Source organism: Chrysemys picta, chromosome 11 (genome assembly GCF_011386835.1).
Source record: "Chrysemys picta bellii isolate R12L10 chromosome 11, ASM1138683v2, whole genome shotgun sequence".
Lineage (NCBI taxonomy): Eukaryota > Metazoa > Chordata > Testudines > Emydidae > Chrysemys > Chrysemys picta.
Genome location: NC_088801.1, coordinates 59,770,236 through 59,797,790, shown reverse-complemented (window position 1 = coordinate 59,797,790; position 27,555 = coordinate 59,770,236). Strand labels below are relative to the sequence as shown.

The following is a 27,555-nucleotide window of genomic DNA, read 5'->3' as shown; positions in this document are numbered from 1 at the left end:
CCAATATGGCTTTTGGGCTTCTTGGTGTCAAAAGAACCATAGTAAGGAGGTCACCTGATACAAATGTTTTCATCCTTGATGTTCACTACTTTCCAAAAATGAACACACAGATAACACGTGGATTGAAACAGGCACCATTTCTAGCACAACTGACAAGTGTTGCTTCACATCAGTGCATGCAATTTGTGATGCACTCACTCCTGACTTCTGCAACATACTTCCTACTGCACATGCATTAATGGGATGTGATTATGTACCATCCCTATTTGGTACAGGGGGGAAATTGTGTTTAATGTTGTGAAAACAAAGGGAGCTTACTGCTTCAGAGATCTTGCCAAACTGGGAGAAAATAATGGACAAGTCAGAATTTCTGCAGCAAGGAAGTTGGCAGCAGTGCTGTATGACCAGAGCAAGAAAGAAAAGGAGACCCACAGAATCCTGAATTGCTTGTGCCTGAATCTAGCCATCAAAAAATGACAAGTCACTGGCCAAACTCCCACCATGTGAGGACAGTTTTGAAGAGCATTTCAAAAAAAACATCTTGATAAACAAAAATTTGGGGGCCTTCGCACACAGGTGAGCCGTATATCAGTTCACCATCACAACATGGATGGAAAAATGTGTATGCTGAACTACTTCCTGTATTCTTCAAGGGCACAATGGCATCTGAGTTTCTATAAGACCTTATTTGTGCCTGTACCAGTAGGTGTTGCTGCACAATCAACTGTCTCTTCAGTCAGAGCAAAATTCCCTGCACAGAACTTCGTACACACAAAGGCAACGAAAACTGGTAACCCATGCACTCTTGACAAATATCACAATGAAAAAGATGACGATAATCATGTTGACTAGAAATGTCACCGATGCGATTACATTTCAATGATACCTATACAAATTTATTATTAGATTTTGCTTTATCCTCTTGCCATACTTGTTCCAGAGGGATCGTCGAGGACAATCTGGCCCTCTGACTGCTCACCCATGCTAATCATTCATGTGGGCACTCACATACATATGAGGTATGACCCTGAACAGATCAGAAGTGACTGCTGGGCTCTGGGAGTAAGGGTGAAGGAGTTGGGGGCACAGGTGGCATTCTCTTCAATCCTTCCGGTCAAGGGTAGGGGTTCAAACAGAGACCAAGGCATCCTGGAGCTGAATCCCTGGTGTCACCAGGAGGGCTTCAGTTTCCTTGACCATGGGATTTTGTTCCTGGAAGAAGGACTATTGAGCAGAGATGGGGTCTATTGAGGAAGGGGGAAAAGTATCTTTGGATACAGACTGGCTAACCTAGTGAGGTGAGCTTTAAACTAGGTTTGACGGGAGCAGGAGACAAAAGCCCACAGGTCAAAAACATGAAGATCTGGGTGAAGGGTCAGAATCGGGGGGGAAGGGGGGAGCATGGGCAATTACAGCTAGGACGAGAGAGAGATAAGAGGGAACATAGAGGGGAAATCAAATCAGTATCTTAGATGTCTGTATACTAATGCAAGAAGTATGGGGAATAAACAGGAAGAACTAGAAATACAGTGAATAATCACAACTATGACATAGTTGGCATCACAGAGACTAGGTGAGATAACACACATGACTGGAATATTGGTATAGAAGGGTACAGTTCAGGATGGACCATCAGGGAAAAAAGGGAGGAGGTGTTGCCTCGTATATCAAAGATGTATCCATTTGCACTGAAGTTGAGATGGAAATAGGAGATAGAATTGTTGAAAGTCTCAAGGTAAGGATAATAGGGGTAAAAGAATAAGGGTGATGTCATGGTAGGAGTATGCTATAGATCACCTAACCAGGAAGAAGAGGTGGATAAGGCTTTTCTTAAACAACTAACAAAATCATCCAAAGCACAGGACTTGGTGGTGATGGGGGACTTCAACTACCCAGACATCTGTTGGGAAACTAATACAGCCGGACACAGATTATCCAACAAGTTCTTGGAATGCACGGGAGACAATTTTTTGTTTCAGAAGGTGGAAAAAGCAGCTAGGAAAGAGGTTGTTCTAGATTTGATTTTGACAAATAGAGAGGAACTGGTTGAGAATTTGGAAGGTAGATTGGATTAAAGTGATCATGAAATGATAAATGATTCTCTGGAATGGTAGGAGGGAAAACGGCAGAATAAAAAGACCGTGGATTTCAAGAAGGCAGACTTTAGCAAACTCAGGGAGTTGGTAGGTAAGTTCCCATGGGAAGCAAGTCTAAGGGAAAAACAGCTCAAAAGAACTGGTAGTTTTTCAAAGACAAATTATTAAGGGCACAGGAACAAATTATCCCACTGTGTAGGAAAGATAGGAAGTATGGCAAGAGACCACCCTAGCTTAACCAGGAGATCTTCAGTGATTTGAAACTCAAAAAAGAGTCCTATAAAAAGTGGAAACTAGGTCAAATTATGAAGGATTAATACAAAAAAACAAACACGAGACTATAGGGACGAAATTAGAAAGGCCAAGGCACAAAATGAGATTAAACTAGCTAGAGACATAAAGGGTAACAAGAAAACATTCTACAAATACATTAGAAGCAAGAGGAAAACCAAGGACTGGGTCGGCCCATTAGTCAATGAGAGGGGAAAGACAATAATAAAAAATGTGGAAGTCATGTAAGTGCTAAATGCCTTTTTTGTTTCTGTTTTCACCAAAAGGGTTAGTAGCGATCAAATGTCTACCATAGTGAATGCCAGTGAAACTGAAGTAGAACTTGAAGCTAAAATAGGGAACAGTTAAAAATTTTGTAGACAAGTTAAATGTCTTCAAGTCACCAGGGCCTGATGAAATGTATCCTAGAATACTCAAGGAGCTGACTGAGGAGGTATCTGAGCCATTAGTGATTATCTTCAAAAAACTCATGGAAGACGGGAGAGATTCCAAAGGACTGGGAGAGAGCAAATATAGTGCCAATCTATAAAAAGGGGAATAAGGATAACCTATAGCATTACAGACCAGTCAGCTTAACTTCAGTACCCGGAAAGATCATGGAGCAAATAAGCAAGCAAGCAATCTGTAAACACCTAGAAGATAATAAGGGGATAACAGTCAACATGGATATGTCAAGAACAAATCACATCAAACTAACCTAATAGCTTTCTTTGACAGGGTAACAAGCCTTATGGATGGGGGGAAGCAGGAGATATGGTATATCTTGACTTCAGAAAGGCTTTTGATACTGTCTCACATGACTGCCTCATAAACAAACTAGATGGAGCTACTATAAGGTGGGTGCATAACTGATTGGAAAACCATTCCCGGAGAGTAGTTATCAGTGGTTCACAGTCAAGCTCAAAGGACATATCCAGTGGGGTATTACTCCTGGGGGGATTCTGCACCAATTTTGAGCAGAATTCATATGGCCCACATTTTTCTGTGTCCCCTGCACAGAAAAATGCAAAAAAAATCTGCCGGGGGACACACACCTTTTCCCTGGCAGCCCAAGCAGCGCGTCTGTTCCAATGTACCTGGAGCAGCCTCAGAGACGGGGGAGGAGGGCTGGACGTGCGTGCCTGCATGATCACCATTGGGGGGCGGGGGGAAATGGGGCTAAGTATACATGTGTGCCAGTGACTGTACTCCTGGAGGGATTCTGCGGGACGGCGTGCCCGCAGCAGAAAACATATGTTCCCCCAGACACACACATTTCCTGCTTTTCCCTGCAGAAAACAGCAGGGAAGCCTTGTGGGGGCGGGGAGGCACAACCTTGTGTGCAGTTTTGGCGGGGACAGCCCCCCAAACAGAGATGAGGCATGGGGGAGCACACAGGGTTACATGCCACTGCCCCCCATCCCTCCTCATTTCTGCAGATGCAGAGCTGCCCAGCTCAGAGGCTGGGTCTTGTCTCGGGCTCCGCTGACTCTGCAGCTGAACGCAGCCTCCTGGGTCCTACTGCCAGTTGCGCTCCCTTTCTGTGTTCTGGGAGCCTTCCTATTTTCTGTGGAACAGTGAGTTCCTGCGGTGGAGCTGGGTAAGCGGGGGTGAGGGAAATGAGGGAAGGGAACTGAGGGGGTGGGGGTGAAGAGGGAGTGGGGAAGGAAGGGCAGTGGAATAGGGCAGGGGGAATTCGGGTGTGGGGTGAGGGGGATGGAGAAGAAAAAGGGGATAGGGGAATCATGGGGGAAGCGGGATCCCGGCATGCGGAATCCCCTCGGCAGCAGCTGGGGCTCCCCCATTAAGCAGGCCCATTGAACCCTCACACTGACAAGCCCTACCCCCTACCCCTCTGATGAGCCCCCCTACACCCAGACCCCCACCCCACTGAGCCCCAACCAGCTGCATCTGGACCCACACTCCATCAAGCCTCACTCCCCCTGCACCCGAACCCCCCCTCACTGAATTCCCACACCCAGACCCCACCGCTGAGCCCAACCACCATCACCTGGAGTCCCATTGCCCCTGCACCCGGAACCCCCCAACGAGTTCCTGTGCATCCAGATCTCCCACTGAGATGCCCACAACCAGATTGCCCCACATAGAAACCTCTCGCCCCACACCTGGATTCCCCCACACTAAGCCCCTCCACACTTGGATCCTGATGGACTCAGCCTGCCGACCCACACCTCGTGCACCTGGCACAGAGGGTCGGGGCCCCGGGGTGTTTCTGGGACAGGCCCAGCCCTTGCACTGTGTCAGGGTCAGGTGCAGTGTCACAGCCGAGTCCCTGTAATGGGGTAGGTGGGGGTTTCAGGGTGATCTTCCACCTCAATGCAGCCAGTGGCCTGTGCCCCTCACTGCCATGCTGGAGCCACATTTATTTATTGACAAATAATATTTGCAGAATTTTAAAATATTGTGCACATAATTTTTAAATTTTTGGCACATAATTCCCTCGGGAGTAGGAATATTGCAGGGATTGGTCCTGGGTCTGGTTATGTTCAATATCTTCATAAATTATTATGGCATAGAGCATATACTCAATGTCTGTGGACAATATCAAGACGGGAGGGGTTGCGAGTACTTTGAAGGGCAGGATTAAAAATCAAAATGATCCAGACAAACTAAAGAAATGGTCTGAAGAAAATAGGATGAAATTCATTAAGGACAAATGCAAAGTGCTTTACTTAGGAAGGAACAATCAATTGCACATATACAGAATGGGAAATGACTGCCCAAGAAGGAGTACTGCAGAAAGAGATCTGGGGTGTATAGTGGCTCACAAGCTAAATATGAGTCAACAGTGTAACACTGTTGCAAAAAAAAAAAAAAAAGGCAGCAAATATCATTCTGGCATGTATCAGCAGAAGGGCCGTAAGCAAGACACGAAAAGTAATTCTTCCACTCTACGCCACACTGACAAGGCCACAATTGGAGAATTGTATCTAGTTCTGGGCACCACACTGCAGAAAGATGTGGACAAACTGGAGAAAGTTCAGAGGAGGGCAACAAAAATGATTAAAGAAAACATGACGAGGAAAGATTGTAAAGATTGAGTTTGTTTAGTCTGGAGAAGAAAAGACGAAGGGGATATAGTAACAGTTTTCAAGTATGTAAAAGCTTGTTAAAAGGAGGAGAATGAAAGATTGTTCTCCTTAACCTCTGAGGATAGACAAGAAGCAATGGGCTTAAATTGCAGCAAGGGAGGTTCACATTGGACATTAGGAAAAACTTCTTAACTGTCAGGGCAGTTAAGCACTGGAACACATTGTCTAGGGAGGTTGTAGAATCACTGTCATTGGAGGTTTTTAAGAACAGGTTAGACAAACACCTGTCAGGAATGGTCTAGTTATTACTTATTCCTGCCTTGAGTGCAGGGGACTGGACTAGATGACCTACCGAGGTCCCTTCCAGTCCCACAGTTCTACAGTTGTTGTTGTGATGCATTGAGAACACAAAGAAATCCAATTTTACATCTTGAAATAATACGTAGAATCATTAAACTCATAGAAAAAATGCAAAGATTTCAAAGTGGTCGTTTTAATGTGTTGATGGCATCATTGTTCAGCCCCCACTCCTAAGGTAATGGCACTACTTGCCAGCTCCACATCATACCTCATCTTAAAGTAGACATAATACGTTTTCAAATGATGAATGCAGTGCATGCGTGTAGAGTGGGTACATTAAGTCGACGGTGTCCGCCCTTCACCTAATAATGCACGTATAGACTGCAAAGCCTGGAGATAGCAGCTAGCTCAGTCTTTTCTGTTGTATATTTAAAAAAGCATTTTCCACTGAAACAAAGTAAAGTAACCACCTGTGTTTTTAATCATTTATTTATTCTTGTTATCTATTTCCTATTTGCTATTATATCCCCTTCAATCAAGAATCTTAGAACTTCATCTGAGTAGCCAACACCAATCCCTATCTGGCGAGCAGGATATGCAGCGTAACATAGGATACCCTCTCTCCACCACACACTAAAATACATCATATTCTAAATGCAATTTAATGACTAAACATGCAAACTACTATTCTAGAACCATCAAGTCCAAATGCAGCTGCAGCCATTTCTCCTTATGCTATAATACCATTAGATTTCAGAAACTATATGGGTTTAGGTCAGGATTTGAATGAGAGACCTTTTTAAAAAAATAAAAGAAATGGTGATGGGAGTTAAGCAGGTGGCACTTTTAACCAAGTCAGTACTATACTAATACCCCAGCATGATATTCTGGAGCGCTGTGCTGCTGGAGGGCCTGTAGTTCAGATAATAATCAAAAGTGGTCGTTTATATCTTAAAATGAGTCAATCTATGGCATTGCTTATATGAGAAAAGGGTTAAAGAGGTGTCTTGGCCAAATTCCAAACGCAGAAATCTCCCCCTGAAGTTCCAGTTAGAAAAGGATATTTTTCAGGTATTATCCTGAATTTTTGCACTTGTTTGTTATTGAACACCTGTGTTAAAATCAGAGGCAGTTATATTTTATGGCCGAACTTTACTAATGCATGGTTACCTGTTACAATTAGGGGGTCCTTTTTTCTTTTTTTAATGCCATCATGGATGAGAAAACATATGTTAATATGCATTACCCAAATAATTTAATCTTAATATCGTTATAGAATTGCACCTTCCTATACACACTAGCTGTATAATTGTTCCAATACAGAAACCCTTAACCATGCATTTTGCATGGCTATTCCTGTAGTATAGTCATGTCTTCGGTGGTGGATGAAGCCATTCCTGTTTACAAACTCAACCGATATTCAATTTATCAAGTATTTTGGTATAAAATGTGCTATATAAATATAAGCATCGCTACCACATATGCCATGGGATGCAGATTACCAAGAGATGTTCCTCCACACAAAGTAATCACAGCAAGCATACCTGTATAGTTGCTTCCTCTTGCCTCCTCCCTTGCTGGTGATGTCAGGTGTAACTTGGTCCTGGTCTAGGCATAGCCAAGCATTGAAGGAAAATGCAGAGCCTGGCCATTTGTGAATAGGTGGCACAGCAATTCCTGCCATGCTGGGGGACAAGTTGAAATATTGCATGGCACTGTCCAGGCCTTGCTTCCGAGCCATTGCCAGAATTGCACGCATCACAGGGATGACGTAAGGGTGAGACTGCTTTGGTTCATTAGTCCTCAAGAGTCGTATTAGTCGATGCAGTTCTTCAGAGCTCATTGATTGACTTCCCAAAGAACCCTGGAGGCCAATCAGGTTCTCAGCACAAGTGCGATGGAGTGAAGAGTGGAAGTTTAATGTCTCAATGATGCGGATGACCATGTTTGCATTGACACACGTGGCACGACTCTGCCTGTTAATACAGCAGATTCGCTTCAACCAATTTGAGATGAAGATCTGAAGGTCATGTGACTCTAGCTCTGGAAGCCACTGGATAAGCAGCAATAAGGGCTGGACGTTACTAATGCCCAAAATTCCAACAGACACGTGATCACCTTCAGCAGCCTGGAAAAAAAGAGCATAGAACACAAAGATGAACTACTGGCCTACTATAACAAAATAGAGGCAGAAAAGCTGTCCAGAAGTTCAGCCATTTTAGATAATGTTCAGAGCAAGCACATGTCTCACCATATTCATAAGTTCTTCTAGCAACTCTCGCGAAGGCTGACCCAGAGATTTTAGTACTTCATACATATGTGCATAACCAATCCGCTCTTTAAAGACCTCCTGAAGAGGAAAAAAAATAGTAACATTAAGAAAAGTATGCAGTGCCGTTGTAGCTGTGTCAGTCCAGCATATTAGAGAGAACAGGCTGAGGAGGTAATTATTGGACCAACTTCTGTTGGGGATAATAAAAGAGACAGACACAACTAACTCTAGTGGCTAATTACTTACCTGCATTAATAGGGTCTCATTAACACAAAACTAGCTTTATTGTTATGTTACCCTTTATGAGAACATACTACAAACCTTATCTAAAGAAGTTAAGGATAGTCTTTTGATTGACTTCAACGAGTTTTGGATTAGCCCTATAGTTATAGATTCATGACACTACTGCATATAATATTATGTCATGCAAAAATATATTCTGTAGCTTAATAAATGCTTTAATTCTAGGTGGCAAATTACAACAGAAGTACACAGGCACAGAGAAGAGCTTTATTTTACTTGTTATAAACCATAAACAAAATCTCCAGTACAATTGTTTTAATATATTTCAAAATGTTAGTCTTTTTAGTTTATTAGTTAAATACCAATTGTTTTATTATTTAGTTGAACCTATAGAATAAGATGAAAACGAACACAAGTAGGTGCAGAAGCTAAACTAGTATATAATCATTTTTAAGTAAAATATTCTCCTAGAAAAATGTCTTGATTTAATAATATTTGAGAAATATTTGAGATAGAAACTTTATTAAATATGGGAAAGTATTCTGAAAACTGGTTACCTTGCACTGAATTTATGGAAAACAACTCTCAAGCAGTAAAATCTACACAGTTATATATATCTACTTATTAGTTAATGAACAGCAATTACATCCTATTAAGTGAATTCCCTTCTCTTTGCATGGGTATTTTCAATTGTTATCTGTACAATGTGGAAAACACATTTTTAAATATGAGTGAATTTGTTGGAAGAAACAGGAGTTTATGTGAAGTGCTTCTGGAATAAAGTAGCGAGAGGCAAAAAAGTCACTGTTGAAAAATTCACTTAAAATGCGGAGTATGTAGGTGCCCCTTCAAACATTCATGGGACTTAGCGCAATTTTCATTGCAGGAAAAGTTGTCAGAGAATATTACTTTACACTCAGTTTTTAAAGTTTCTGTTTTTTATTAACCAATCAAATTAGCTCTAATCCCAGAAATCATGTTCCAACTTTACATAAAATTAAATTAATGTCCCAGCCCAAATGATGATGTAGTCCATAAGAGGAGCATGAGGAAGAAAAGCACAAAGGGTTTCTTGATCTGGTTGGGGCCTGCTGTCAATAATAATAATAATAATTAATAATAATAAACAATTCTTCAAGGTTTTACATTAAAATGTTGAACAAGAAATGAGAAAGATGGCTGCCATAAACAGACCTATGCATATGTATGCTTACCTTCGCAGCTGGAGATTTATGCAACACTGCTGTAAGGGCTTGAATGGTGGATACTGCCAAGCAGTCTAGTTGTCCCTGAAACACCTGAAAGCAGCAGAGACAGGTGTTACTTACAAACATATTAAATAGAATTCTGCTCTGAAGGATACTCTGTGCACTTCTGCCAGGATGAAAATCAAAGTTAATTAACATGCTTTACAATCATCTCCCCACCAACATGGATTTCATGACACCACAACCTACAAGAAAGGACACAATGACAGAAAACTAGCCATGTAGTTCAAGAAGAGGAAAGAAGCGTTCACACACATTACAGTAAAAGGTTCTGATGGACAAATGTACAAATTTTCCTCATGCTGTTAATGGACAATCTCAAGAGGGAGGGAGGAAAAGAAAGTAACCAACCCCTTGTACTGTATGTGTGCACTGCAGAGTATATAGCTTTCTGACAATCTGTTCTTTAACAAATGGAGATGAACATCATTTTAATCTCAGTGCAGGCTCCAAAGCAATACACACACACATTAGAAGTGATTAGTTATACCAGCACAGTCCAATAACTTCACTGCCTCTTACATCCTTCTTAGAGGATGACACTCTACTTTCAAACAAAATGAGTCTCAAATAATTCTTTTCCTTTTATGTTTTCTATTAGTTAATTCCTCTGAATACTGGTATTTTTCATGATAATTTATGAACAGAAAATTATGTGCCATATATCAGCAGGTCCCTTTGTAAACTTGACCAGTGGAACTATGCAAATCAACAGACTCCATGTGACAGTCTCTGTCCAATATGCAATATATTAGTTCAATGAGAAGTTAGTGAATAAATGTCTACATGCAGATCCTCACACTGAGTTACCAACAGGATTGGCTATTTTAAACAGAATCAAGATTTCTAGATTACATACTTTCATGTGCTCAGCACTGCATTATCTATTTAAATGAGAACAAATCAGTAACAATCTCCATACTCCTATAAGGAGTGATACAGTAAGAATTTGCATTTGATGTTTTCCATGATGCTAATGGAAATTCAAGACAACAGACTCTTCTCACCTCCCACATTCAGCCTGTCCATTGTATTGTGAACATCTGTTCTTGATGACAAGCAGAGAATCAGGACATCAACTACAACCATACAGATTCACAAACAAAGCCCCAGAACCCAATAGACCACCGTGCTGAGACAGAAGCAAAAAAGAAAAAACGAAATCACCACCAGGTTGATAGCATTGATACTGGGATTCTATTCCTGTACTTCACCCTCCTCAGATTAAAAGGAACAAAATTTGTACTTAATATTTTTTTAAATACCTACAACTTGAAGCATCTCCATACATGTGAAGTCATGGGTGTAATTTGCTTATCATAAAAGATTATTTTCCAAAGACAACATGCATAGGTCTGTGCAGCAGTCTGAATTCATCCAGCTGCAGCAGTTTCAGGAGGATGGATAAGGTAAAGTACAGGAATCACTTTTCCCACTGACTGCTACTCTGTCTTGGCTTCAAATGAAGCAAAATTGTGTAGGTACCTGGTCCTCATTCATTTCTGTCAGTAATTTGTTGGCAAGGTCTTTTTCACTCTTGTCTGCCACCTTATTGTTAGCATTTAAAAACAACTGTTAGAAACAGAGACAAGAATAATGGAAAGAGGTGCATTAAACATTACCTGCAGCGAATATCGTGAAGCCTGGGATGAATTTATGTTTCACATGCAGCATACATGATCTCACACTGGTGAGTTACACAATTCTTAACAAATATCAGTCTTTTGTTAATTCTTCCAATATTATATCAAACTATTGTTAAACATTCATTAGCTTATTCTGTTTTCCAGAAATAAACCAAAAGATGTAATTGCGGAGACATGGAAACAGTACTAATTACAAGTTATTTTTGTTACTGGCTTAATGTTCTTAGATGCATGGCAACTAAGTGCAGGACTGGAGGCTCTCAACATTCACGTTAAAAAAGGAGGGAGGACAACTGTAAGACATTAGAAACGCGAAGGGAAGAAGGAAGCACAGCCTCCTAGTTTCTCTACTTATGTTTCATCTTGTAGGAGGGCTGAAGTGACACCAACAATCTAGAAAAGCCTGCTGTACAACACTTCAGAATCCAGAGATAGCGATGGCAGCAGCTTTGTGAGGGACACAATCTTCAAGACTGGAAGGACTGGGGGAAATTTTCAGTCATCCTGATGAGTTGGCAGCTTGGCAAGAACTTGAACTCAGTCACCCAAAGCTGGATCTATTCTGAAGCTTTGCCCTCTTCTGCTTTTAGATTGCGAGTTAAGAGGCTCTTAGAAATACACAGTTTTCCAGACCAAGTAATTAAAAAAAAGACTTTTGAAAACAGAGGAGAGTGACAGCTTGTCACTTTTCAGAGAAAATATCCATCAGAAAAATGAAATGGTATGCAAAATCTATTTTTTAAAACCACTCCTTTCGTACTCACTGAAGATTGTCAATAATCAAAGGCAAACACAGGACAACAATCACAGGTACTACTCTGCATTACAAAAGTATTAAGAACCCTACAAAGTTAGAAACATTGCTTAGTTTGAAAGGCATCTGTCATGACCAAAGCTGTTATACTTTTGTTAACACTGCAAAATAGCTATAATATGGGGAGAGAATTACAGCATTAGCAACTGAAGATAAAATTATGAACAGGAGGCAAGAACAGACATAGAAAAAACAAATTCATTTTAACTCATTTCCCATAACAGACATATAGAAGAGAAAAATAAGCAACTAGAGATTTTAAAACCATGTATTTATTAAAAGGCCCAAGTAGATGGCTCTCTCTGGTTTTGAATTCTTGTATCCAGAAAACTATTCATAGAAGAATAATGTTTTCTTTAGCCCACATAAGGCTGGGCATAGTAACCACTGCTATTCTTCAAATTTGATCTATATTTAAGGAAAGTTTCCCATCAATATAAAACGTTCAAGATACACGAAGAAGCAATGTCAGATGTTCTTAGTGTACCAATAAAACCCCTTTCAACAGCTATAAAGTGAAACCTCAGTTACCTCAACATTCCAGGGGACAGCCCTGAATAAACTGGGCTTCAGATCAGATAAACTGGGCTTCAGAGCAACATCTGAACTGGCTGAACAGCTTTCAAAAAAACGTATGTTTTGGGTCCCCAGCCCCAAAGAAGAGTAAAGAGAAGACATCTCTCTTCCATAAGCTTTGAATTCTTTAGCTGAAGTTCATCTATCTTCTCTGAAGACGATCTGCAAAGCTGAAGACAATTTTGAGGTAAGATCAGAAATATGCCTCTATTATGTGGCTCCTGGGAGTATTCACAACAGAAATCAGTTTTGATTTCTTTTTTTACTCCCTCCCCTCTCTGCAAGTCTCCTAGTCTCCAGGTTCATAGACACACAACACATTCATTGTGTCAAGAACAACCGCTGACTCTTCTGTTATCTGTGGTGTTATACATTTGGGGTGTCACTAGCAAACATAGAAGTGTGGCAGATTTTCAAGAATGAGGAAAAAATATTTTTAGCAAGATTCTACCTGGTTAGTGGAGGCATTTGACAAAAGAAGTGTACTAACCTCACAACTGACTTCATCTTTGTAGAGCGTTGTACTATATGTGGAAAACACATGATCTTGTCCTTGGGGTCATTTAGAGTGTAAAAAAGCAAAACACTTGCACAAATTTGACAACACCAAAGAATCCCTCTGTGTAATAATAGTAGTAATATACAAGCCAATATACAATACAGAAGTCTGACTTGGTGAAGAGTTCTGATGACAAAAGGGTAGAGTGAAATTCAAGGAGAGAAGAATGGTTAAAACACAGGCCATAATATTGTTGGCCTTGAAGTCAATGAGAGTTTTGCCATTGACATCAGTGGGAGTAGGAGCAGGCCTAGAGTGCCCATGAACCAGCTAAATAATAACATCATATGATAATATAAGACTCAGTCTAGAAAAACATAAATCTCTCTTTTATAGCAGCATTTCAAAGAGTGTAAGATCAGTACAGAAACAGGTACAGATTCCCAAAAAGAAGTGCAAAAAAACCTTGGTAAGGCCAAATAATGTACTTTTAAAAGAAGTTAAAAGCACAAACAAACACTATACAACACACTCAATATTTCTCCCAATTTTGTCCCTGACTTAAATCAATGTAAGAAAGACTAGATCAAAATTTACATGTGGGCGTTTTAAAGTACTATTGCATTCAAATATTTTCTAACTAAATGGAATATTGTACAATAATTCACACGTAGCTAGCATTAAATTATCTAGAAGTGTTCAATACAGCCACGTCAACAGCTTCATTATGAAAACAAAACAAATGAAATATGAAACCCCAGGAAGTTAGGCAGTATTCATATTTATGTAGTTTTTTATTTGGGAAAAAATTCATCTTATAAAAGCATAACAACTTCAGTGAAAGGCGCTGGCTTACAATCAATGGTCATCTGGGATTAATATGGAATCAGAGAAAGTAGGAAATATGAATACTATGTCCCTTCTAAAAAGAATAGGCATCCAAGAAGAGCATTTTGTAACAAATTAAGCTCATTCCTAATCTCAGCTATGCAGGAATTCAGACCAAGTATTCTGAAACCCTTGCAACTGAACACCAGTGTGTGTGTGGTTTTTTTTTTTTAAAGAAAACTGGCTAGATCGTTGGGCACAACGGTTAGTTATCAATGGCTTGATGTCTAGTTGGCAGCCGGTATCAAGCGGAGAGCCCCAGAGGTCGGTCCTGGGGGCGGTTTTGTTCAACATCTTCAATAATGATCTGGATGATGGGATGAATTGCACCCTCAGCAAGTTCACGGACGACACTAAACTGGGGGGGGGGGGGGGGGAGAGGAAGATATGCTGGAGGGAAGAGATAGGGTCCAGAGTGACCTAGACAAATTGGAGGATTGGGCCAAAAGAAATCTGATGCAGTTCAACAAGGACATGTGCAGAGTCCTGCACTTAAGATGGAAGAATTGCACGCACTGCTACAAGCTGGGGACCGACTGGCTAAGCAGCAGTTCTGCAGAAAAGGACCTGGGGATTATAGTGGACGAGAAGCTGGATATGAGTCAACAGTGTGCCCTTGTTGCCAAGAATGCTAAAGGCATATTGGGCTGCATTAGTAGGAGCATTGCCAGCAGATTGAGGGAAGTGATTATTCCCCTCTATTTGGCACTGGTGAGGCCACTCCTGGAGTATTGAGCCCAGTTTTGGGCCCCCCACTACATAAAGGATGTTGCCAAATTGGAGAGTCTCCAGTGGAGGGCAACAAAAATGATTAGGGGGCTAGGGCACATGACTTATGAGGAAAGGCTGAGGGAACTAGTCTTATTTAGTCTGCAGAAGAGAAGAGTGGGGGTGATTTGATAGCAGCCTTCAACTACCTGAAGGGAGGTTCCAAAGAGGATGGATCTAGACTGTTCTCAGTGGTACCAGATGACAGAACAAGGAGTAATGGTCTCAAGTTGCAGTGGGGGAGGTCTAGGTTGGATATTAGGAAAAACTTTTTCACTAGGAGGGTGGTGAAGCACTGGAATGGGTTATCTAGGGAGGTGGAGGAATCTCCATGCTTGGAGGTTTTTATGGCCCGGCTTGACTAAGCCCTGGCTAGGATGATATTAGTTGGGGATTGGTCCTGCTTTGAGCAGGGGGTTGGACTAGATGACCTCCTTAGGTCTCTTCCAACCCTAATCTTCTATGATTCTATGAAATGGAGGAATGCATCCCTGACATTAGAAATCAATCCACCATCTGCTAACAGTTATAAGTGACTTCTCATAGTAGGAAAGATTGATTCTGACACCAAACTAAACAAAATTTAGACACAGATTAGAGTATATACAAGCATTTCTCAAAGAGAAATTGTGAGCATTCACTACCCAATGTCTTATCAATACAAGCATGGTTAATATATTTGGAAGACAAGATGTACTTCTGCTTCATAAATTACATATATTTATAGCTTCTGAAACACTCACTAGGTCAGTGATACAAGTCCAGTACTTGATACTCAAAAGGATTATATTTAAACTTAGAGCCAAGATACAAAGATGATTTACACAACTGAACTCTTACAAGAAGCCCAACATTTTGTTGAGATCAGAAATAAGAAGTTAATAATAATGGAATGTACCTTGCAGTTCTGCAGCAGTCGGATGAGATGCTCAAAGCAGTTACTATTAAGGAAAATGGCCTGCAGAACAGGCCTATCAGTGCAGTCTAACATGGCTGTGATGGTGTCTATCAAAATAAAAATAAAAATCACAAAAATAAATAGTTACACTAATCCTTAAGCATTTTTTTTAACATTATACTGCTGACAAATTTAGAAACACTACATTGAAGGCTCCATGGAAAAATGTTATGCACTGAGAATCAGTTAAAAAATTATGAATGCTTTGATAAACACTGAAGTGAATTCCAGCATAAAATACTAGGCCTTGAGCAAAACATTCTGAAGCAGCAGAAACCAACATGTGATCTACTGTATCTGGAGGAAATTTCAGCTACGGAATATATTCAATTGTTCTGAGGCTCTTTTTAAAATCACTGTCATTTTCACGTATATAAGAAGCATGCCTTCTTATTTAAAATATCTATAAATATTTGCTTCCTCATCAACCAGTTATTCCTCAACATTCTGAAGCCATCTTATTTTGTTTGCCAACAGTCAGTATCATCCACACGGATATCAAAATGTTGAGAAAATGAAAGTATTGGTGGGCAAGAAATGCCTTATTTACATCTCCCCATTCTCTACATCAACTTTAAAAAATACAAATAATAAATGAATGTTAACCAATGAATTATATCCTATGGTTTAAGGCTATTGTCTCATCTAAGGTATGTAACCTAGGGAGGCTGTGGAATCTCCATAACTGGAGGTTTTTAAAAACAAGTTAGACAAGAACTTGATAATCTAGATAAAACTTAGTCCTGCCTCAGTGCAAGGGACTGGACTAGATAACCTATGTGAAAGTAGAATGAATTGTATTGTAAAAGTAGAATGGATTAAAGAAATGCTGTATGTTCCTTTAAGCAGGAATGAGGAATGTTGAGATAAAGTTGACAGGAAGAGAAACATTAAGGTATTGAACAATGGGTCCACTTAAGCTGATGGTGGGACATTAACAGGAGATCGGTAAGAGTTAATAAGGAAATAAGATGTGTGTGTCTAGCCCCAGGTAAACTTATCAGTTCTGCTCCCTTTGTCATCTTGTTAGGTTCACGCCCTTTTTATCTGTATAAATAAGGTAGTTTGGGCCTTGCATGGCACTCACATCATCTGGGTGTATTAGCAGAGCGCTTTTGCTAATAAACAGAGTGGTCTGACAAATTGTGAGTCCTGAGTCTGACTTTGACACCTATCAAGGTCCCTTCCAGTTCTACATTTCTATGGTTCTATGCAATAATTCCAATTACACAACTAAAAATGGCAAATATCTACCACATTGGAATAGCTCAAATATTCCAGGTATTCCCTTTTTATTGTATAGGGGTTAGCTGCAATCTCTCAGATACGGTTGTGTGGAAGCTATTGCCAAATGATAACTTTTAAATGGAAGTCCATAACAGGTACTAGATCTTCTAATCTTTTTTCATTGCCCCTGAACTGTTTGTAGGCTGACATCCTTAAACCAAAAAGTAACCAATTCATGTGATTAATATTTTTTGAATTAAAAGCAAATTGGCACATATTTGAATGAATTCCAACAAGAAAATATTCAATTTCTTACCTAAATAACCTAAATAAGTGAAAACACACTTGAATAATTATACTTGCTTAAATCACTTCATTTAAAAAATTATGAAAATTTTAACAAAACAGATTTAGAGGAATTGTCTGGATGCATCACTCACTCAGCATTTGGATCTGCAGTGCAATGAACCTATTCTCCCACTGCCTAGATCTCCTGGAGTTAGGCAACGCTGAATGGTCTGAATTAAGCAACTTGAAGTAGTTCTCCAGTATGGTACTGGTCTCCACTTGCCGCTGGTCTGAACTACTGGTGAGAAGGATATGCACTACTTCTGTCAGGCACTTAAGAGTCAGCTCTGCTTTCCTGCTCACTTCCTCAGGATCCCTATCATCCCAGGTGTCACAGTCTGCCAAAACACGCATCAAGACTTCCATGGTGGCAGGAGATATGGCTTGAAGAGCATTTCTCTGAAATGCACAATAAAAACAACTGTACTTTAATCTGAGGGTATCAAGCCTCTTCCAAATACTTAAAATCAACAAGTTTCAATTTGAATCATGCAAGATATATGAACTCTAATAAATATAGTACTAATAAGAGCATTGTTAATTTATCTCCTCAGTCAACTATGGTTGTGTTGATCAATATAGATTTTGGGCCAAATCCTGGGCATTCTACTCAATTAAGCCTAATGGCTTCAAAGGGTATATTTACAGGGGAAAAGCAGAATTTGGCACTATATATCGTGAATACATAATGTATGTAAAGACGAAAAAAGCCTGTTAATGACACGCTAATGACATGTTAATGACACGGTTACATATTTTTATAAAAATATTCTGAAATAAATGCAAAAAATATTTTTCTAGTAATATTAACCCACTCATTTTATACATAAATGAACGCAATCTCTAAACCTCAGTTTTTGCATATCTTGACTTTTTTGTGTTTAAGTCTGTAACCTTAAAGTTGCAATAGCAGGGTTTGGTGTGAGGGGGGATTAAGATTTTTGTTGTTTTTTTTAAATTCCTGTTTTTAAATTAATATTCTTTAGCTATATGTCTAATATACATTGACTTCAACATGAAAGGGATACTTATTTTGGTTGCAGGCTTTTAATTTTAGTGTGCATTTGAATTATTCAAAGTGATACTGATAATATACATATTCTATTGTGTAATACATCTTTTGCCTTAGCAGAATTTAGAGTTTAAGTTCGGACTTTCATACAGACCCCTGTTTTCACATATTCCCAAATTTCTCAGTGAGTTCAGAATTTCAACCTAAAATAGAATTAACTAATGATAAACATTTTAAGAACACTAGCCTTCCTGTATTACCCAGAGCAATCTTTATCTGTGATTGGAGTACATACTGTATTACAATGGTCACCAAGGGCCATGTAAATTCTCTTTGCTCATGGAGAATTGATTTTCTTTTTTTGAGGTTGGATTACTATTCTAAAGACAGTGCTCTCTGTTAACCTTTTACAAGATAAACTGGGTAAGACTAAAGTGCCTTATTCTGCCTCGACATGCGTCTTCTTACAATTTGCAGTCAGATTGTACTGGACTAGAGACTTGCACAGAAAAAAAAGAAATTCCCATACTTCCTTCCTATCAGTTATTTAAAAAAAAGATTAAAACGGTGCTCACTCATGCCAAGTCCTGGCTAACAGGCTGCTTTTGAACACTGACATATCACATGACTTGACAGAATGGGCATGACACATTATAGTATCACGTGCTCAGACGGCAACATTTTTTCTAAGCTATATCTGAGAAATTCTGAACAGGAGACTGATGTTCAAATCAAATTCAAATCAGTGATTAATCCCACTCTTCATCTGATCTCATTTCTCTTTCCCTTCCCCACCCATATATTCTGTGCCACTTATGCTGCACAGGTATACTTCAAATTCCTTCCTCAGCAATGCCAGACCAAATGATTTCGTGTAAGTACACTGCAATTCCAGTCTATTCTCGTACTCCTTTCTAAATTTCTTGGCACCGAGCAGACACAAACACTCCTTTAATTTAGTACGCTATCCTCATTGTGCCAGCAGAGAAGAACATATAAGGGCAGGTCTACACTTAAAATGCTGCGTCAGCACCACTGCACCGGTGCAGCTGTAGCGCTTCAGTGAAGATGCTACCACGCCGACAGGAGAGTTTCTCCTGCTGGTGTGGTTAATTCACCTCCGTGATAGCTATGTCAATGGAAGGAGAACACATATACACACGTGCATACACAGTTATTACAATTCCCAACTATTCTCTGGGGTAGGAACTGTCTCTTAGTAGTCTTACATAGCACTAAGCACAATGGAGTCCCAATCCCGGTAACACACACAACCAACTAATCCACAGTCAATTGTTGATACAGTCTGTTCCGCAATACACACTTGCCTTTTGATAGATACCCGATATTCCATAAACCATAACATTTACATGAGGAACAGAAGATGAACCCTACACATTGTAATAGCTGAGATTACTTTATAATATTTTTCAATATTCTCCCCACCTGTCCACCAGCCACAATGGCTCCAAAGAGATGTAGCAGGCAACACTTCAGGCTTTCCTTGAGATGTTCACTTTCTTGAAAGCATTCTATTGAAATAAGAGGAAAAAGTCATTTGTGTATCCCAAAATAAGGAGACTCATATCTTTTAATCTCTTTCCTCAAAAGAAAGTGAAGTACCACTTATAAACAAGCTTAAAAAAATCCAATATGGAAAGGCTCAGTGCCAAACTGCCTGATCTTGCTCCGGTTAAAAAGTCACTGGGAAAACTATTGATTGCAATAGCGGTATACACAGGACCTTTGTCCTGCAACTTTGTTCATACCATAACTTGACATAAACCACTTACAAATAGCCTTAGGAATTTTTCTGAGCAGTAAATGTTAACCTGGAAGTTGTTGCTATAGCAATAACCTTAGACACACAGAGTAGCTACAACCAAAACCACAAAGGATTATTTTGTTTGGAATTAGCCCTGTGAGAAACTTCCAATAATGTCACACGCCAGCAGTTAAAATGTCACTTTTAAAGTGCCTGAATAGTCAAACAAAAAACAAATGAAAAATACTAGAATAATTCAATGCAGGCTAAAACAAAAAACAATGTCTACGTAAGAAGAAATAGCTTAACATTAATGCCAAGCATATACTAAAACCATCAGCCCATTTTAACAGTATATGGAGAAGTACTCCAACCTGATGAAGTGTTGGTAGCTATTTTTATTTCTCCCAGTTCATTCTAAGCACTCTCTTTTGCTCTTACATACTAGTGCATTTTGCCATATATACAAAGAAAGAAAGAAAAAAAGAATTACCTGCAATCATTGTTTACAGAAGGTAGCATTTATACCAGACCACACTCTTCAATACATGGTTTGTGCCCATGATTAAGCTGAAACACCTCAACCTTAGAATATGACTCATATGCAAGTTGTTCCTCTTACCCGCTGGGGAGGCATAACTGCCTCTACCATCAATTCTTTCTTATGAGGAATGAAGAAACACAAAACTCGTCTTCAACTATTTAAGGAAGTTTGATGGGTGGATAAATGAACTGGGCACAAGGATTTATAGATTTTATTATTATCAGAAAGAAATGTAAGGGAGCACTCATTAAGGCACCAAATCAGGACAGCACTTAGGTATGCACTTAAGCTCCACTGGATTCGATTCAATTCAATCTCCACTGTCCTGAATAAAGAGGCTTTCCTGAATCTGGGTTTAAAACAGGGAGATTACATCCATTGCATATGCAGCTTTTTTTTCTTTTTTTCTTTTCTTCTTTTTTTCAACTTTCATGTACAGCGTACAGTAACTCCTCACTTAAAGTCGACCCACTTAATGTTGTTTCATTGTTACATTGCTGATCAATTAGGGAACATACTCATTTAAAGTTGTGCAATGCTCCACTCTTACGTTATTTGGCAGCCTCCCTTCTCCACCGCTGGCAGCCTCCCTATGTCCCCCTCCCCCCCCGCCCCCAGCGCCTCCCGCCCGCTGGCAGACCCCACGGATCAGCGCCTCTCCCCTCCTCCCCACCGCAATCAGCTGGTTTGTGGAGTTTTGGAGGCAGGAGGGGAGAAGCGAGGACTCGGCGCACAGGCTCCACATCCCTCCCCTGCCTCCCGAACGAGGCAAGCCAGGTGATTGTCCCAGGCAGGAGGGAGGGGGAGGAGCGAGGACCTGGCGCGCCTCCCTCCCCTGCCTCTCAAATGTGGCAATCAGCTGGCTTGCGGCGTTTAGAAGGGAGGGGAGTGAGGGGGGAGGAGCCAGGACGCAGCGTGGAAAGTAAAGGAGGAGGAGGTGGGGGGGGGGAGAAGAGGCGGGTCAAGGGTGGGGGCTTGGGGAAAGGGGTGGAGTGGGCGGGCTGAGGGTTGAGCCCCCCGCCCCTGGTGCTTGCAGAGTAGGGGAAGCTGCCCTGGAACCTAACCCCCCCATTTACATTAGTTCTTATGGGGAAATTGGATTCGCTTAACATCGTTTCACTTAAAGTCGCATTTTTCAGGAACATAACTACAACATTAAGTGAGGAGTTACTGCATCATTTTCTTGTTTATGCATAAAAAGAAAAACCTTATTGCTGTAAATTATTAATACGAAGAACTATCTGAACAAAAAATGAGAAAAACGGTTTTAGAAGGCAGAAGACAGTTGGTCTACACTTAAAAGTTTTGTTAGCATAGCTATGTCAGTTAGAAGTGTGGAGAGGGGAAAAAAAAACACCCTCTCTAACCAACAACCTATGTCAGCAAAAGCACTAATGTAGACACAGATGTACCAGCAGAAGTGTCCTTTTGCCAGTACAGCTTATTTTGTTTGGGGAACTGACAAACTATACCAGCAAAATAACTATTTTTGCTGGTACAAGCTGCACCTGCACTTGCTGGCATAGTTGCCATGCAAACCCTTTCTAGTGTAGACAAAGCCTAAGAGATGACCAAAAAAAGTAACTCCGACAAGAGCAGAACATTGGAGATTTCATCTATCAGCAGATATAAACTAACAGAGAAGGCAATTATTGGCAGTTATGCGATATCAACAAATGCTTTGGCCACATGTAGCTGAGGGCATTTAGCAATTCAGAGCGTTGAGTTCGGGATATTCTGTTGCCATTCATCCACAAAGCTCCTTTGCATAGTTCTTCCTACCTTTAGAGAGCAGGACAAAACTTGGTAGAGTGTCCTACAATTACTGTATGTCCTAGGCACAGCAGTCTATGTAATGGTGTATCAAAATACAGTACATGTCTCTTGAGGCCCTCCCCTTTTGATTTATCCTGAAGCCATTTGTAATGCTAAGAACGTTTGAAATCGAAATTACACAGTTGTCACAGCTACATTTAATGACTTGACCAGAAGAAACATAGCTTAGCACAGATGTTACCAAACTATGGTCCAAAGAGCATTTGATGGTTACGTGGTTCTGGCTTTTCTTGTTTCCAGTGGCTAAAACACGTAAGAGGCAACTGAAAATACATAAATACTCTCCTAATATTACTTTTCCATGCCATAACTTCTGCTGTTGCCACAGCAATGTTATGTGAACACAAATGGAAAGGCAGGTTGCATGTGCAACAGTATAGGATACAGTAGGTGAGCCATGAGACCATCTCTTCATTAAAATATGGTATGCTGCACCATGAAAATGCTTGAAAGATCCAGACTGAGAAAGTCCACAATACCACAGATGAGGATGGCATGATGATGGCACTCCAAACAAAGCCAAATTCTTAGGTACAAAAAGAGATAGAGCAAACTTCAATAAGCCCTCACCTTGGAAAGGAAGCAGGCAGCTTTTGGCACTTATCAAATGTTTACAGTGGGACTAGAACTATGGCACCAAGAAGTTTGTTCCTTGAAAGGTGATCAGTAACACACACACTGGCAATAGTACTTACGGTAAAAGAAAGGGATGAATTCCACTGTGAGGGAAGCAGGTTTATACTTTTGTCTGCTCTTTTCAACACTACTCAGGATTCGCCTACAATCAAAAAATGATACATGAGAGAAGTTAGAGATGGCACCAATGTTTATTTGTGAATAGGTCACAAATACACTGCAGAAACAAACTACAGTATCTTTAACCTACAAGATCAAAAAGAAAGGATAGTGTTTTCATCCTGAAAACTGAGTCACAAATAGTCATGTGTTCGCTGCTCCACACTTAAAATGGCTTAACATTTACAATATGGTTTTGGTTTTTTAAAAAGAGAAATCTGTTATTTGATCTTAATAACAGCAACCAAGCCACCAACTTTACTGCCAAATTTCTACACCATGCAATTTGAAAATGGGCAAGAAACTGTATCAGGGGTTTATTATGGAAAAATTTTAATTTTAAGGAAAATTACTCACTGATACTGCTCTTAAATCTTTATTTCAACAGTGATTATATTAGCATTTTAATCTCATAAAACCAAAATGATTCCTTCTGTCATACTTCTCTCTGTTCATTCTGGCTTCCATCTTCTACCAATTCAGAAAAAATAGCTTAGTTTTTAGAACAGAGAAAGAAACTGAGAGCTTGAAGTGGATCAGTTGCAATCAAGCTCCCTCTAGATAAATGTTCAGCCTTTTTCTTTATAATACATGGGTAGGTGATAAATGTATTTGTTTGCATGTACAAATGTATTTAAATTGTATATTTTACACATTCGGGTTACTATTCTTATAGAATACTGTTTCTATAGTATCTAATTCTTATGACTCATTGTGACTTTCTGTACCTTAACTCCCACCCATTTAAAATGTATAAGCACAAACAATGAGACAATAAGATGCGTTAGACATGTTAAATTTGAAAATACTTTTGTAGTATGGAGAAGGACCACCATGTGAACTGTGGTATCAATTAATGTCTGTTGCATGAAACCAGAATTCGTGTGTCCTGCAAAAATATAAGAATCACAGCTTCTGAAGTATAGAATCATAGAAATGGAAGGGACCTCAAGAGGTCATCTAGTCCAGTCCTCTGCACTCAAGGCAGGACTAAGTATTATCTAGACCACCCCTGACAGGTGTTTGTCCAACCTGCTCTTAAAAATCCCCAATGATGGAGATTCCATAACCTCCCTAGGCAATTTCTGACAGTGCTTAACCACTCTGACAGTTAGGAAGTTTTTCCTAATGTCCAACCTAAACTGCCCTTGCTGCAATTTAAGCCCATTGTTTCTTGCCCTATCCTCAGAGAGGTTAAGAACAATTTTCTCCCTCCTCCTTGTAAAAACCTTTTATGTACTTGAAAACTGTTATATCTCCTCTCAGTCTCCTCTTCTCCAGACTAAACAAACCCAATTTTTTCAATCTTCCCTGATAGGTCATGTTTTCTAGATCTTTAATCATTTTTGTTGCTCTTCTCTGGTCTTTCTCCAATTTGTCCACATCTTTCCTGAAATGTGGCGCCCAGAACTGGACACAATACTCCTAATCAGTGCAGAGTAGAGCGGAAGAATTACTTCTCGTGTCTTGCTTACAATACTCCTGCTAATACATCCCAGAATTATGTTTGCTTTTCTTGCAACAGTGTTACATTGTCGATTCATATTTAGCTTGTGATCCACTATGACCCCCAGATCTCTTTCCGCAGTACTCCTTCCTAGGCAGTCATTTCCCATTTCGTATGTGTGCAACTGACTGTTCCTTCCGAAGTGGAGTACTTTGCATTTGTCCTTATTGAATTTCATCCTATTTACTTTAGACCAGTTCTCCAGTTTGTCCAGATCATTTTGAATTTTAATCCTATCTTCCAAAGCACTTGCAACCCCTCCCAGCTTGGTATCCCCTGCAAACTTTATAAGTGTACTCTGTATGCCATTATCTAAATTACTGATGAAGATATTGAACAGAACCAGACCCAGAACTGATCCCTGTGGAACCCCACTCATTATGCCCTTCCAGCATGACTGTGAGCCACTGATAACTACTCTCTCAACCAGTTATGCATCCACCTTATAGTAGCTCCATCTAGGTTGTATTTCCCTAGTTTGTTTATGAGAAGGTCATGCGAGACAGTATCAAAAGCCTTACTAAAGTCAAGATATACCATGTCTATCTCTTCCCCCCTATCCACAAGGCTTGTTACCCTGTCAAAGAAAGCTATCAGGTTGGTTTGACATGATTTGTTCTTGACAAATACATGCTGACTGTTATTTTATCACCTTATTATCTTATAGGTGTTTGCAAACTGAATGCTGAATTATTTGCTCCATTATCTTTCCAGATACAGAAGTTAAGCTGACTGGTCTGTAATTCCCTGGGTTGTCCTTATTTCTCTTTTTATAGATGGGCACTATCTTTGCCCTTTTCCAGTCTTCTGGAATGTCTCCCGTCTTCCATGACTTTTCAAAGTTAATTGCTAATGGCTCAGATATCTACTCAGTCAGCTCCTTGAGTATTCTAGGATGCATTTCATCAAGTCCCGGAGATCTGAAAACATCTAACTTAACTAAGTAATTTTTGACTTGTTCTTTCCCTATTTTAGACTCTGATCTCATTTTCACTGGCATTCACTATTTTAGATGTCCAATCGCTACCAATGCTTTTCTGACTTTGTGCAAAATAAAATAGTACCATCTTGCAATCCATCATGACAATATTTTCATTCGCTATGGCAGGGGTTCTCAAACTTCATTGCACACGACCCGTTCTGACAACAAAAATCACTACATGACCCTGGGCAGGGGGCTGACCTCAGAGGCCCACTGCCCTAGGCTTCGGCCCCAGGCGGTGCGGGTCAAGCTTCGGCTTCAACCCTGGGCCCCAGCAAGTCTAACACCAGCCCTGGTGACCCCATTAAAACAGGGTAGTGGCCACTTTGGGATCCTGACCCACAGTGCTATAGGAACAAATATGGCACTATTTTAATTTCATCTTGCAAAACTGCAGAAAAGGTTGCATAAATTATAAAAATCAAAGAAAGGGGGGCTATGCATGCAATAAGGCTTTTTAACAACTTCCATACCAATAAACAGACATGAAACACTATATTTAATAGGCAGGAAGTAGGGGACAGACTATAAAGGCTCTAAGAGAGGAATAGCTTTGTGCTGGTGGAACTCCAATACGACACAGCATATCTTTGGACGTCATTAGAATTTTGTAATATGAAAGTAGGCATTCAGAAGATCCAGGGAGCACATGCACTTCCCACATTTTGAGAATATGAACAATGGAAGTATTTGCTATTCTCACAACTAAAATTGGTGAGAATTTCCCATGTACTTCAGAATCACAAATTTCTTTAAAACACACACCAGATAATTGCCCCTACACAGCAGCCAGAACTACCGTCCCTTTCTCCACTGATGTGTCATTAGTTTACTTGCTTGCTTAACTCTCTTGAAGTAGAAGAGGTAAAAGACAGTTGGATAGATGGAGTTCTCAGACTGTATATTTTCCACAGATTTATTCTTTATTACACAACTTCACACATGACTTTGAGAAGAAAACTACAAGCCTCGTCCATAAGGCTCACTAATGTAAGAGCTTTTAAGGGGAGTATGATAGTACTTATTAACTAAAGATACACTGTGTAGAGTCTAAAGTGATTCAATCCTCAAAGGAGATTCAATGGAAAATGATCAGACGGAGGAGAGAATGATAAAATAAGTATATAGAATGAATCTGCATTACTCATAAAGCAGGGAACACATACAGAGAGAATTTCATCTTATTATATAAATTAAAGCAAGAATCTATACGTTGGGAGCAGTTTTTAGTAGTTGGCATGATACTCTAGACTAAACACCAAAAAAAAAAAAAAATTTACTACTAAGGATGAACTATTTAGTGCACATCATTCTGTAGCTTTATATTGCTGCCCCTTTTGGCCCATATGGCTAGCCAATATTTGGAGTCCTGCTATGTTGTTTCTATTAAGAGGAAAAATGTATGATATGAGTCAGATATTTATTTGGGACAATCCTTTTTATTTAGAAAGAATGTATACAAAATCCTGTCTCCCTAAACCAGAGATGGGCAAACTACGGGACCATGCTGCCCGGCCCTTGAGCTCCCGGCCAGGGAGGCTAGCCCCCAGCCCCTGCTGTTCTCCCTCCCCTGTGCGGGCAGCGCTCTGGGCGGCAGGACAGCACGCTCCAGCCGAGCAGCACGGCGGCCAGACATGCTGCTCTGAGTGGCATGGTAAGGGGGCTGGGGCCAGGGGGTTGGATAAGGGGCAGGGGATCCCGGGGGACGGGGAGCAGGGGACGATTGGATGGGGGTGGGGTCCCAGTGTAATGCCGCCACCTCTGGCAGGACACAACTGAGAGTATCAATTCAGGACAAATCGCTTAGAGCAGGGCAGTCACAGCCCCCGGCTGGTGGTTCTCCATCTGTAAGGCACACCAAACCAGACAAACAGAGAGGACTTCAGTC

The 27,555-nt window shown here is 40.3% G+C and overlaps 1 protein-coding gene across 7 annotated transcripts in view; it reads right to left on the bottom strand.

Moving 5' to 3' along the window:
- Positions 1-27,555, bottom strand: part of NBEAL1 (neurobeachin like 1) — a 148,064-nt gene that overhangs the window by 75,271 nt on the left and 45,238 nt on the right. For 3 of the 7 annotated variants that reach the window (XM_005306210.5, XM_065560962.1, XM_065560963.1), the window contains exons 7-14: positions 23,079-23,161; positions 19,685-19,770; positions 17,319-17,625; positions 15,592-15,698; positions 10,988-11,074; positions 9,449-9,532; positions 7,971-8,069; positions 7,264-7,847 (exon numbers count right to left, since the gene is read on the bottom strand). In XM_005306210.5, coding sequence (XP_005306267.2) covers positions 7,264-7,847; positions 7,971-8,069; positions 9,449-9,532; positions 10,988-11,074; positions 15,592-15,698; positions 17,319-17,625; positions 19,685-19,770; positions 23,079-23,161 — 1,437 coding nt within the window. Of the gene's footprint in view, positions 1-7,263; positions 7,848-7,970; positions 8,070-9,448; positions 9,533-10,987; positions 11,075-15,591; positions 15,699-17,318; positions 17,626-19,684; positions 19,771-23,078; positions 23,162-27,555 lie in introns of those variants that run through there. The other 4 variants (XM_005306212.5, XM_065560964.1, XM_065560965.1 and 1 more) reach the window with 2 other exon arrangements.